This window comes from Gavia stellata, chromosome 9, assembly GCF_030936135.1.
Source record: "Gavia stellata isolate bGavSte3 chromosome 9, bGavSte3.hap2, whole genome shotgun sequence".
NCBI lineage: Eukaryota > Metazoa > Chordata > Aves > Gaviiformes > Gaviidae > Gavia > Gavia stellata.
The window spans coordinates 26,818,285-26,830,809 of record NC_082602.1 but is presented as its reverse complement, the minus strand read 5'-3'; the positions used below and the strand labels follow the sequence as shown (position 1 = coordinate 26,830,809).

General features: G+C 53.0%; 1 protein-coding gene across 1 annotated transcript in view; it reads left to right on the top strand.

Moving 5' to 3' along the window:
* The window catches only part of NT5C2 (5'-nucleotidase, cytosolic II), a 62,805-nt gene extending 61,077 nt beyond the window's left edge, over positions 1–1,728 (top strand). Inside the window, exon 18 of the mRNA XM_059820939.1 lies at positions 99–1,728. Coding sequence (XP_059676922.1) covers positions 99–356 — 258 coding nt within the window. The 3' untranslated portion in view covers positions 357–1,728. The remainder of the gene's footprint in view (positions 1–98) is intronic.
* The last annotated feature ends 10,797 nt before the right edge of the window (positions 1,729–12,525 follow it).

Below are 12,525 nucleotides of genomic sequence, written 5' to 3'. Positions count from 1 at the left end.
AAAGGGTCATGTTCTGGGGCTTGCTCTACTTCTGTCTCAGGGAGATACCCTGGGACTGGGACACCCCTTGCCATCTCCTCTCTCTCTTACATGTGTAGATGCCACACGAGTCCACGGTAGAGCACACACACGTCGACATCAATGAGAAGGAGTCGCCGATGGCCACACGCAATCGTACCTCAGTGGATTTTAAAGATTCTGACTACAAGCGGCATCAACTGACCCGCTCCATCAGTGAGATCAAACCACCCAACCTCTTCCCCCAAGCACCTCAGGAAATCACACATTGCCATGATGAAGATGATGATGAGGAAGAGGAAGAGGAGGAAGAAGAGGAGGAAGAGGAAGAGGAGTAAGAAGGAAAAAGCAAAGCATCGCTGAAGACAAACCATGACTCTAGCAGTGATCAGGAGCAGATTCCTTTGTGGGGCCCTTGGGGTGATGGGTTGGGGGGGTGTGATTCTTGCAAAGGCACATTTTGAAAGTGTCCAGAAACTTTTAACAAATTAACACTAATTAGGAGGAGACCCTTGTTTTCAGTTTTGCAGACGGTTCAAAAAGCTGATGGATTCTGCCTGGGTGGTGCATTCAGATTGGACTGCCCGCCTGTGCTGTCATGCTGCTCCCATTACATTTAGGGATGCTGCATGTTTCTCCCTTTCCCATGACATGTTTCATCTGATTTTCATTTGAACGGTTTTGTTACATTCACTGTGGAGAAGGAAGGGATGTGCTGGGCCCTGCAGGAGACAAAATGATCCAAATCCTCCTGCCCGTTGGGTTGCTGCCCTTAACCCTCTGCTTCTGAGTTACAAACGCCCCTCCCCACATTATCCAGGGTGTTGCTGTGGCTTCCAGCACTCAGTTTACCCTCTGCTTGGTGTGAGTTTCTCTGTGTAAGTAAGTGGTTCAATTCGTCCAGCTGTCATGGATGGTGGTGGGATTCCAGCTCTTGCATATCTGCAGCTGTACACGTTTTGGCTTGTAGATGCTTGTTATCCTCGCCCAGTGTTTCAAAGCTCTCTTTCATCATTGGCATGTGATGCATGATTTCCAACGCATTTCTCAAACAGCTGAGCCGCACACCGTGTTCTCAACTCCTGTAGTTTCAGCAGTAAATATTAACCCAGGAGCTTGAAGCTACTGCTTTAGCATTAAGTTAGTCAGTTTGTTTTCCTGCTGCCTATTATTGACCTTTCTGTCTGCTCAGCTTTAAGAAAGTGAAGCATCCCAAAGAAGACAAACCCAGCCACCATCTGGAGTGAAAGGGCCTGTTATTCCAGGGTGCTGTGGGCCACGCATGTCTGCCCTAAACTAGGAAACAGCACATGCCACAGGGCCAGCCCCGTGGTGGGAGCCAGGAAACTCCAGGCCAGCTGGCACCTGCCCTTGGTTTTGGCCTGGCGCAGAGCAAGTGGATCCTCCTTGCAGATTGCAGTGGGCAAGGCTGTGTCCCTGGCCAAGGAGGGTGACAGCTGCAGGCTGCTGTGTGGGGACCGGGGTTGCCCCACAGGGATGGGCAAGTGGACCTTGTGCCTGAAAGCCAGCCCAGGGAAGGCGCAGGGCCAGCACGCAGCTGGGCAGCAGTGCCCTGTGGTTTTCCTCCGTGTTACGGGGTGCAGCCTCCCTTACTCCAGCCTGTGCCGTTCACTGTGAAGGGATTACAACAAGGGCCGTCTTGTAATTAATTAATTCAACTGTTGTTTCAGTACCATAAATTCATTTAATCTTTGGTTTTTTTTTTCATTTTAAAAAGTACCTTAGGAGAAAATAAAAAAAGAAAAACCACACCACCAACATCTGAGCAGGAAACACTGCTACCGTAGCGGCAGTTATTCAAGTCAATAAATGATGATGTTTCTAAGAAATGCCTGGCGCTTTGTGGTGAGTCACTGAGATGATGAGGGCTGTGCTGGAAGTGGCAGGGAGAGCCAGCACTGGTCTGTGGGGGTCCCCGTGGGACAGGTGGCTGAGGAAGAGGGAAAGCATCTCTGGGAATTGGTTGCATGAAGCATTGCTAAGCAGTGGCTGTGGATCTGGCTTTAAGGGCTTGTCTGGTCCCTGGGGAGCGGGTGGGCAGGAAGTGACAGGGTGGCACAAGGCTTCTGTTATCCCCATGGGCTTCAGCCAGGAGGCATGGGGGGACAGAGGAACATTTTGGCCTGGATTCAGAGAGTGAGGAGGGTCTTTTCATGGCAGGAAAGGCAACACCCGCCCCCTGCCACTACCTCCAACATTTGCGCCTTTTCAGGGCTGTTTCCCACAGGCATTACCAAGGGCTGATCCCTGCCATGCATGACCTGTGCCCGGGTGACACTGGTGGCACAGCACGGCCCAGGCTCACCAAGAGCCGCAAACCTGGTTACACAGAGAAAAATACCCAGGGAAGGCCAGTGCTGCCACAGCGACAGCACCGGCTGGCCTAGCCAAAGGCTGCGTGTTCCCTGCAGCCGGCTGAGACAGGGACAGCCCTGGGGACAGGACACTGCTGTGCTCAGCCCTTGCCTATAAACAAACCCCTCATATCAACCAAACCAGACCAGATGATGAGGCCCCGCCATCCGAGCTACCGCAGAAGGATATTCAGTACTCAGGGCCCGAAGTGCCAAACAGAAAAGCAACACTAAGTGGCTGCAGATGGCGGCCAACAATCAACAGCCAACGCTTCAGGGGCTGCTAAAAGCCTCAAACACAGCACTGGGTCCCTGACCCCTTGATTTTGCTGTCTAGAGAGCAGATAACACATACCCACAGCGAGGTCGGCTGCAAGAAGGGTTCCAGGGAGCTGTTCCTGAGCCCTTTCACTAAAGGCCATGCTGGGCTTTGCTATGTTTAAACTCATTTCTCCAAGTATAGCCACTTGAATTTTTTTTAAGCTTTAGCTCAGCAGCTGTGGAGGGCGTGTGGCTGCGGGAAGGGAGGTCTGGGGAGCTCCGTGCATTCCTCCTTCCTAACCAGTAGCCACAAATAGCTCACTCCCAGCCCAGGGCTATTTCTGACTGTGATGGGGAGAAGACTCTTCAAGGCTGGAGCAATGGAAAGTATTTGACCCTCACTTGATGGTGGGAAAGTGGCAGGCAGAGCCTGACAGACAGACAAGCACTGCTCGCTGCCCAGCCTTGTGCCACTCTGCCCATGCTGCGCTGGCTCTGCAATGGTGGTGTGGTAAGAAACCGCCGAGCAAGAGCCAGGGTGAAGCCTCTTGCCCCGGCTGGCACAGGGGACATGGCCACGGCCCAGTTTTCTAGCCCACACCTCTGGCAGGCAGCTGCCTGCACCTCTGGCTGCACCAGCTGCCACTCCCAGGAAGCCGGGGGCCTGGCAGTAGCCGTGTTCCCAACTGGCTCCACAGAGCCCCCAGGAAAAGCCAGCATGAGCCACAGCTGCTGCCAGGCTCCTGCTGCTCTCCCCGCAGCCGTTCCCCCACTCCAATGGACCAGCATGCTGTTGCCCACCGGTGGTGGTCTATCCTGCAGCAAAAGCCCGGCAGGAGCAAGGTGAGCACTGGGGACAGGCCTCACCCCCTGCCCTGAGCTCTCGCTGACCTGATTTCTGATTTCTCCCCCTTTTTCCAGCACCACACACCCACCCTCACTGCCCCACAGAGACGGAGGGGGCTCACAGTGGCTGCACCGAGCAAGCTCTACCAGGGCCCGGAGCCCAAGATCACTCTACCCTTAGCCACAGCCCTGCAGACATTTTGTGTTGGGCTCTGCCAGCAAGTGCTTCTGAATAGCTCAAGGTAACTAAAGATGCTCCCAGCTCCTCTTCCTTTACACCATCTTCTCACTCAGTGGTGTGAGGGCCCACTGCAGCTGAAGCACAAACCCAGTATCAGGGTACACCTAACCATGATGGAGGATGCAAAAAGCCCTGTGCCAGCCCCTGAGCAGCAGCTATTGCAACCTCGGCACCCAAAGCCCCAGCCACCTGTGGTATACATTGACCAGCCAATTTTGTAGGTGCAGAGCCACCAGCCCACCCTGGCCCTGCAAAATGGTGCTCACCTCCAGCAGAACAGCCCTGGGGCCCGCTGGGCTGCGGAGCGTGCGGCAGGAGAGCAGGGCTGGCGCGCGGGGCTGGCCAGGCACTCAGAGCGATGCAGCAGTGGCCGGGGCTGGGGGCCGGGGCAGCAAAAGGTCTACCAGGACTTAACAACCTGTAGGTACAAAAGGTGACCCTGAGCATGACTCACACAGTATGTGAGAATGGCCTTTAGCCCTGGGGGTCCCATCCCTGCTGCTGCAGTGTCCAGACACGCAGGGAAGACGCAGAGAGGACGGAGTGCAGCCTGGGAGCTGCTGGAGCCTCGAGGACACAGAGCCCTGCATGCAGCTGCCTTCGCTTCAGGCACTGCTCCCACCTCGCTGCCACAGTGCAGCCAACACCCATCCCGCCTCCCTGCAGGGACCAGGCCTCTTGCACGCTCCCTTCCAGGAGCCCCGGGCTCTCCTGCTCTGCTCCTCCTTCCCGCTGCTCTTCACCGTCAGAGCCAGCCCCAAAGTTTGCCTTCACATTAATTCTACTTACATCCTGCTTGCGGCATCCCACCATCCTCCACCTGCTGCCAGAGACAGGCACAGCACACGGGGGGAGCAGAAGTCCTCACAGGACCTGCCACTCTCCCCCTCCTGCTGATATGATGTTGGGGAGCAAGGTCCAGGGGGATGGGGCCACCCTGCAGCACAGGAACAGGGACAGAGGCTGCACTGGGTGCAGCAAAACCCCCAACAAGGCTTGCGCAGACGCTGCCCAAATCGCTAATCTGGGTTTAGCAGCTCAAGAGCTGAGCAAGGAGGAAAGCCCAGTGCAGGGAGAGCAGCTGGGTGAAATGGCTGCGAGGAGGACAGGGGCTGAGGGATGGCGGAAGCATGAAATAGGCGCATGGCAGGGCTGGGTCTGGCACGCAGGAAAGGGTCGGCCGTTCCTCCGCCAGCGTGGAGCTGGAAGTGATGCTGGGCACGGGACTAAGCATGGGTTCGCTCTCCTGCTCAGAAATACGTCTCTATCACTGCAGGCTCTGCACAATGCTGGTGCTGAAGCCCCAACATGGGGGGAGCAGGCAGCAGCACCTAATGCAGGGGGACAGATAGACTCACTCCACCAGCGACTCCCATCCAACGGAGCTGCCGTCACCACCAGCCACGTCCCTCGCTGGCAACCCCCAGTCATGCACAGGCCGGCAGGAACACGTGCTATAGACGGACAGACAGACGGCATCTATACTTCCGGACAAACAAATATGATCTATGGAGAGCAGGTTGTAAATAAGGGGGTTTTATTAGTGGAAGAAAAAGGCCCTCACCCTTGAGGGAACTTCAGAAAGAGAAAGTCAGCTGCTTGCTGTTGCCGCCAGCTTCCCAGCTCCTGGTCAGCAAAACGGCCAGCACAGCCCTCCCCAGCTCGAGGACTTACGGGCCCAGACCCACTGAAGTGAAGAGCAAGACCTGGCGCTAAGGGGAACAGGATCCGGCCTCTCCGTGGCTCTTGACAGCTGAAGTGGAGATTAAAGACCGTTGATGTACCAATAGCAGAGATCTGGGTCCGGGATCACCGACATCAGCCCCACCACCCACATGCCAAAATCCATCCCTTGGAAATGAGGGGAGAGCATGGAGGAGGGAAAAATGCATAAACTGGAATGTTCAACAGAAAAAAAATCATCATTTATCTAAAAAGAATAGAAATAAACAAAACGCTTTTGAACAAAATCACAAAATATACAAATAAATCTGGTACAAAATAAATAGGAAAGACTGGAAATCTACAACAAAATTGGAATAATTATAAAATTCATTCGTATGACAATCAGTATATGAAACGTATACACTTCATTCAGGATTTCACTTGTGCTTATTCAGGTTTATGTACACACATGGAAATACTGTAGTCAGAATACTACAACTCTGGAAACCCGAAGTCATGTACAATATGATACAATTCGCAAAGACCACGTATGATGGCAAGTAAGACACAGGGAAGAGCCAGCTGCAGTGGCTGAGTGGGTTCAGATAGCCATGAAAACGCACTGCGGAGGGAGAGCCGCCACGCTTCTGAGCAGGGGGGGACTGAAGCCGAGCCAGCAGCGGCCAGGAGGAGGCTCGGGGCAGCCAGGAAGGGCCCGACTGCAGGAGAAAGGTTGGGTGTGAGACCTCCGGCTGCCCAGCACCAGCCGCTCATGGCTTCCAGGAACGCTTCTCAAGTATTTGGGTTTTCAGATTCAGTGTGTTTGGCATCCAGGCACCTGCCCCCTGGTTCGGGTATCGAGGTTGCAGCTGGGCGTGCTGGAGAAAGCACACGCTAAGAGCTCTGAGGTCCCTCAGCAGAGCCCGACCCTGAACTGCTTGTAAGTCACCCTCATGCTCAGGAGAACATGGATCAAACAGGACCAGAGCACTGGTGCTGGAGTCCTGGTGGGTTTCCACTCTCTGAATTTCACGCAGTCTGCAAGGAAGGCAGAGTCCCTTGAGCAGCATCTCCTACCCTTAGTGTGAGGAATGAAGACAGGACAGCTGCAGCATCACCCGTTCCCATCTGCTGCACCTCCTTCTCTCGCCTTCCTGAACACTCAACCAAACCACAGCTAGAACAACAGAGGAATGGCCGCAGCCGATGCGAGAGCAGCAGCCGCAGAAAGCCACATTGCTGAATCCAAGCCAGCACGATGCAGAAGGACAGAGCACGTACCCTGGGTAAAAACCCGCCAGCCAAACCAGCCCAGCCCAGCCTGCTGGGACCTGAGACTTTAAAGCAGGGATGATGCTAGGGCTGATCTAGGCCCGGCCAGTCTGTCACTTCTGTGAACAGAGGAGCTCACCAGGACTCCCCTCTACCCTCCCACATTGACCTTTGGGTGAATCCAGAAGGCATGCATTACGTATTGGCACTTCCAACTAAAGACCTATGATCCAGGCCACTCATCTGACACCTACGAGTTTCTCACTTGAATTTGGAAGCATTTGGTACAACAGTGATGCCCAGAGGATAAAACAACACCTCCTTCTATAAAGTTCTGTGGTCTCCAGACAGCTGAAATGGGATGCTAGATTGCTCCGCCAAGCACTAAATAGTGGGACAAGCCCTTCCTCTGCAAGAAACCCTGCTATCAACCGACTGCTGCCCTGTTTCCAGGAGGAGAAGACAACACAGACATCAAATCCACCTCTGGAGTATCGGAGCCGCCTGCAGCCTTTGCATGTTTCAGGCGCTTGTTTGGCTCACAACAGCTGACAAACCTCAAGCCCGGCTCTATGACAGGCAGCTTCTGTCGAGAACAGCCAAACCTCTCGTGCTGGGGGGAGGATTAAACGTCAAGCACTTCATTAGCCAGAAATCTGCACTGGAGGGGTGAGAGCAGCCAGGGCACCGTCCTCTGCAGGATCCCAGCGATCGGCCCTGCTCAGAGGAAAACAGGGCCCAAAGGAGAAACTTCAGGAGAGAGCAGAAAGGTTTTTCAGCTGGAGACAGAAGACCAGCAGCTTTCAGTACCGTATTTCCAAGGTGCAGAACCGCTAAAGAGCCTGACCTCAGGATAACAAGAACAACAAGATGTCACTTTGATTGAGTTCAGCGCTACCAATCTGTGAAACACCTCCCTCCACCACCTGTACCATGCCACGGGCTGGAGGCAGCTTTCTGGCACGCCCTTCCCATCCCTGCAGCTCAGGGAAGCGCACTGGGGTAACCTGGCATCCCAGGCTTTCTCCTAGGGAATGCTCTGGCCTCCCCAGGCTCATTGTCCAGCTTCTAATGGAACAGCAAATACGCACAACCAAACCGAAAAGCTCAACCGTACCGCCTTGGACCCACAGCAACAGCATCCCCTCACCTGGATATGGCCTCAAGGACGTGGCCATGAAACTAACTGTGGAGGAACGCAACCCAGCATGAAGCCAGGCTCCAGGACAAGAGCAAGACACCGAGCGGGATTGTCCGGGGGGCACTGTGGGAAGCTGTGGATGTCTCCAAGTCCCCTGTGCTGCCAACGCATGGAGTGAGGCCAGTATCACCACAGAGATCACACCAATAAGAGACCTGCAACTGAGGGACCAAGTATAACACAGAGCAGGGATGAGGGTGGCTTCTCAGCCCAGCCTGTAGTGCAGAGCTTGTCCTCTCTGCTGGTCAAGCCAGATGAAGGCTGCTCTCTTCTCTGTGCCATGAAAAGATGCCCGGCTTTTGATCATGTTAGTTAAGCTCATCATTTCACTGCTGGGCTAAACCAACCCTCAGTATCCAAGGACAAGGTACTTCTTTGGGTCTATTTAGAGCCCCAGTGTAGAGCCAGGCAGCAGGGCAGGCAGCAAGCCCAGGTCTGTATCACACCGAGCCTTTCAACACATGCTGGTTTTCTGCTTTGTGCCAGCTTCGCACATGGCAGCGCACAGTACAAATGCAGGAACCCCTCAATGCTGGTCGGACACCTTTGGGATGAAGCCTCAAGTTAGCATCACAACACGAGGTACTCTCTGCAGCATCCTTCCCCGCCCCCCAGCCCCAGTTTTCTACTGGTAATCCAGACACTGGATAACTTGACAACTGGTACACAGGTACTAGTTTTAAATCCACAGATGTGTGTATTAGGTATCATATAAAATATGGTACATCTTTTATGTGGGAATGATTTCTATAGATAGTGTATTTCAGCACAAGGAAGATGAGTGTTCCCAGGGGTCCTGGAGAACGCGGCTGTGTTCTCCATCATGTAGGTAGGATACTTACACAGGATGCTCGTGAGGAGACAGCGCTGCTCTTTGCCATCCACACCCCCACGTCCCTCAGCTGAGCTCTGCAGAGATCACAGGAAGCACCACTGCTGCCCAAGCAGCCCCTCACACAAAGCTACCTCTTTGGTTTTCTTTGAACTTATTTGAGCCAGAGCCTGACACAACCAGTGCCAAAATTTCATCTGAGCTGGGCCCTGAAGGCTGAGAAGCAGAAACGGGTGATGTCCATGGGCCATCATGGGCAACTCGCCCTGCTCCCCCTGAGCTTTCTCCAGGTTTCAGGTGAGTGCAAAGGGCCATATCCTGAGACTCCTACTCTTGCCAGCTCCACCTGCACAAAAAGGCACTTAAAGAAAAGAAGAAAAAACAACAAAAATATACCCTGTGGTGAGAAAAAGGGTCTGGGAGAAGAGAGGAGGAACAGAACAGCGAGCACAATGTGAATGAGTGGCTGACCCCTCTTCCAAAGGGGCCCAAGAATTGCAAGCCTTGAGCAGCCAGCTCCAGCTCCAGCTGCCCCGCACAGGTCTCGGCATCATCCCTTTCCTGCTCAGTCTGGAGCAGCAGCGTGTGTGGGGGCAAAAAAAGCATGAGGGGGAACTACGCATGACTACAGATCCGGAGCAGAAGTGGAGAGCGGTGGAAGGACCTGCCCCATGGAGCTCGCTCGGCTGGTGCAACTGGATGGGGGAAGCACCTCGTCCTGCCACACCAGCCTCAGGGCCCCTGCTCCCCGGCCAGCCCAGACACCCTGCCAGCATCCCTCGTCTCTCTGTAGGATACCCCGTCCTGAGCTCCTCCGGGGCAGCGGCCTTCAGCTGCCAGGGATTTCAGGGAGTGGACAAGCTGGGAATAAAACAACAAGCGCTTTGTAAACTCTGGAGGGTCTGAGCTTGGGGTCTACAGAGGCTGAGGCTGGTTTGCTAAGCCCGCCCTGAGCCCCTCTCCACTCAGAACTAGCGTGCTTCGTATGATCTCCACGTCACCAGAGTCAAGTCTCGTTTGGAGAAAGATTCTCATTGGAAAGCAAGAACATTCCTTCACTCTTTACAAAGATTTGGCAATACACAGAATTAAAAAAAAAATAAATCATAGTTACAACAGATTCAGGTTCATTTCATTTAAAGGAAATTCAACCAACAGGAGTGTAAAAGTTAAAATTCACAGTTGTGCATTTAAGATATTAGTGTTGAAAACCTCACTTCAAAGAACTCTTGTGCAAAATTGTATTGACAGTAGAAACCATGGCTAGATGCCCTCCCAGCCTCCCCCAGCCAACAGGCCATCGTCCACCCCTCTGCCTGCACCCGGAGGCAGATGGACGAGGGGAACAAAGGCAGCAGTAGGAGTTGACAAAGGAAGATGCAGTATCCTTTCTACGAGTCAAAGCCTTGCCGAGGTCTGAGGTCAAGTCCAACGATTCCCAAAGCCACCAGCTGGTGCCCTGTGCCGCGGCGACGACCGGCAGCCCTGCCAGGCGTCATTACGGCACTACAGCACGGCATCTGAGCCCACCTGAATGCAAGTGGGCAGCCAGCGAGGCAGAGAAAGCAGACCTGCTCTGGCAGGACATCCCCTGCAAGAGCACAGACTCAGACGCCATGAGTCTGTGATGCCATCTCCACTGCAGTCGGGAAAGCCAAGCCCCGGCGCCAGCAAATGCCATCTGGAGGCTCAGAAGTGATCCTGAGCTGGGTGCCGGGCTCCTCTGCTTGTGATGGTTCCCACCACGAGGGCTGGGAACCCCTTGCATTTGTTAAACAGTAAAACTGTAAATACCCTGAGAACAGGGAGACTGGATTTTTCCCCCTCTGGGGAGAGGACCATGCTTTGCTCTTCAAGCTAATTAGTAATAGCAGCTCCTAACCCCTCTGGGTCAGGTACATATTTTCCATATGAAACACATCTATAATCAACTATTTTTATGGAAATTATTTCACTTTCCATTATTGGATCTGTACAAATGATGAAAAACAGTCATGCAAAAAATTGCCTGCAAATTTTGGAACAGTGCAGCATGGGCAGAAGCAGGAGGTATTTGCTTTGGGATCACATGGCTTTGGTTGGAAAAATTGGCTTTTTTTTTTTCCTTTTTTTTTTTTTAAAAAGGGAAAACAGACACTGAAACAAACCCATAACCTGCCATAAGAAGCAGAAGTCAGATCCAGCGAGCAACCTCGTCCCAGAGAGAGAGCTGCCTTGACTTGAGCCTTCCCTCCTTCAGCAGGCTTGACAAAACGGATACTGCATCTCAAGTTCACCACTGTGTCAAACACTCCAGACAAACTTTTACATTCAGCAATGCTAGATAAAAACTGGCGAGGTGAGTCGCCCGCCGAGGACAAACACTGTAACATCTCAACATTTCGCTTTGCAAGAAAGGTGCAATATTGGCATCTCTCCAGGAACAAGCAGGGCTTAGATCAGCCCGTGCCAACGCTGAGCCGTGTGCTCTCAGTGGTAGCGGGCTGGTGCGCATCAGAGCAAGGATGGAGACTGAGGAAATGCTTTTAGATGGGACTCAAAAAAAGTTAATAAAAAGCTAAATGTGAGAGCAAAGTTTTGGGGGTGCCGTTTCCTCCCACTGGGTGCACAAGTTAGATACTGTGCAATTTCTATGCCCCCTTGGGGGGACTTCATCCTCATGGGTAGCTCGAAGAAAGAAGTGCACCTTTCCCATCAGGGAGGACAGCAAAAATTAGGGCTGCTTTCCGAAGCCAAAAAAGAGAGGAGGAGAGACACACGCAGACCCAATCGGCTATGACACCACGCACTCCAATTTCCTGCGGGGAGATCCTGCTGCAAAATATTGCACCTTTCCAGCCACCGTTTGCAAAGACGGACCGCGGGAACTTGCAGCAAGTGCCTTCCCCAGCCCGTGAGCAGGAGGGACAAGGCAGGCGTGCAGGCACAGAGTTCTGGCAGTTGCACTTGGGGCTGGGGGCTTCTTTGAGGGTCAGATGAGATTATCCGGGTGTAAAGAAAAGAAGGGAAATGCTACATAGCCAGGGGACACAGAAGGGTCTCAAAACAGAGAAACCGCAATGCCTGATTTATTAATCACTCCAGATACCGAGGGCAACATTCACATTTTGTTTGAGACAGCACTGGAAGGCGAGAGGATGGGGGGGGACTTTTTTTTCATTTGAGGACTTAAACTCCATCTACAGCAGTGGGGAATGTGTGATGCACAACTGCCACGGGGTGCCCTTTGCTTGCACCCAGTCTGCATTCAGGTTTTTGGGGTGGAGGAATTGGTTCCTGCTGCCCAATGCAGGGTGCCCCGCACCAGCAGCAGCTGGGTGGGAGGCTCTCTGCTCTGCTACCATGGTAATCCCTAAAATGGCTGTTAAAAGGGACAAGAGAGAAGGAAATGCACTAAATCCACTCAAAGGAAGGAATGTGGCTGAGAACAGCCTGGAAACAAACCTCTCCGAATCCCTGAAGTGCAATACACTCGCGTCCGGAAAGTTTTGTCAGTTCTTGGAGAGTAGAGGATGGTCCCGACTCCTCAGCAGAACCCATCCTTGCACTGGCAGAGGTTTACTGTCACCTGGAGGATGTACTTTGAGCATAATTGTAGCAGCATTTTTTGTGTTAATACTAGAGATTGAAGGGGGGACGGGGACTGATGTTCTCTGTTATTTAGCAAAGCCTGCCCATCTGCTCTGGCCAAGGTAACGGTGCACAGACCGCTACAACACGCGAGTGCTTAAAAGCTTGTCATTTTAGGGTGCGCACATTACTTCACCATGCGATTGTCAGGAACATCAATGAAAAATCACCCAGTTACTTCACT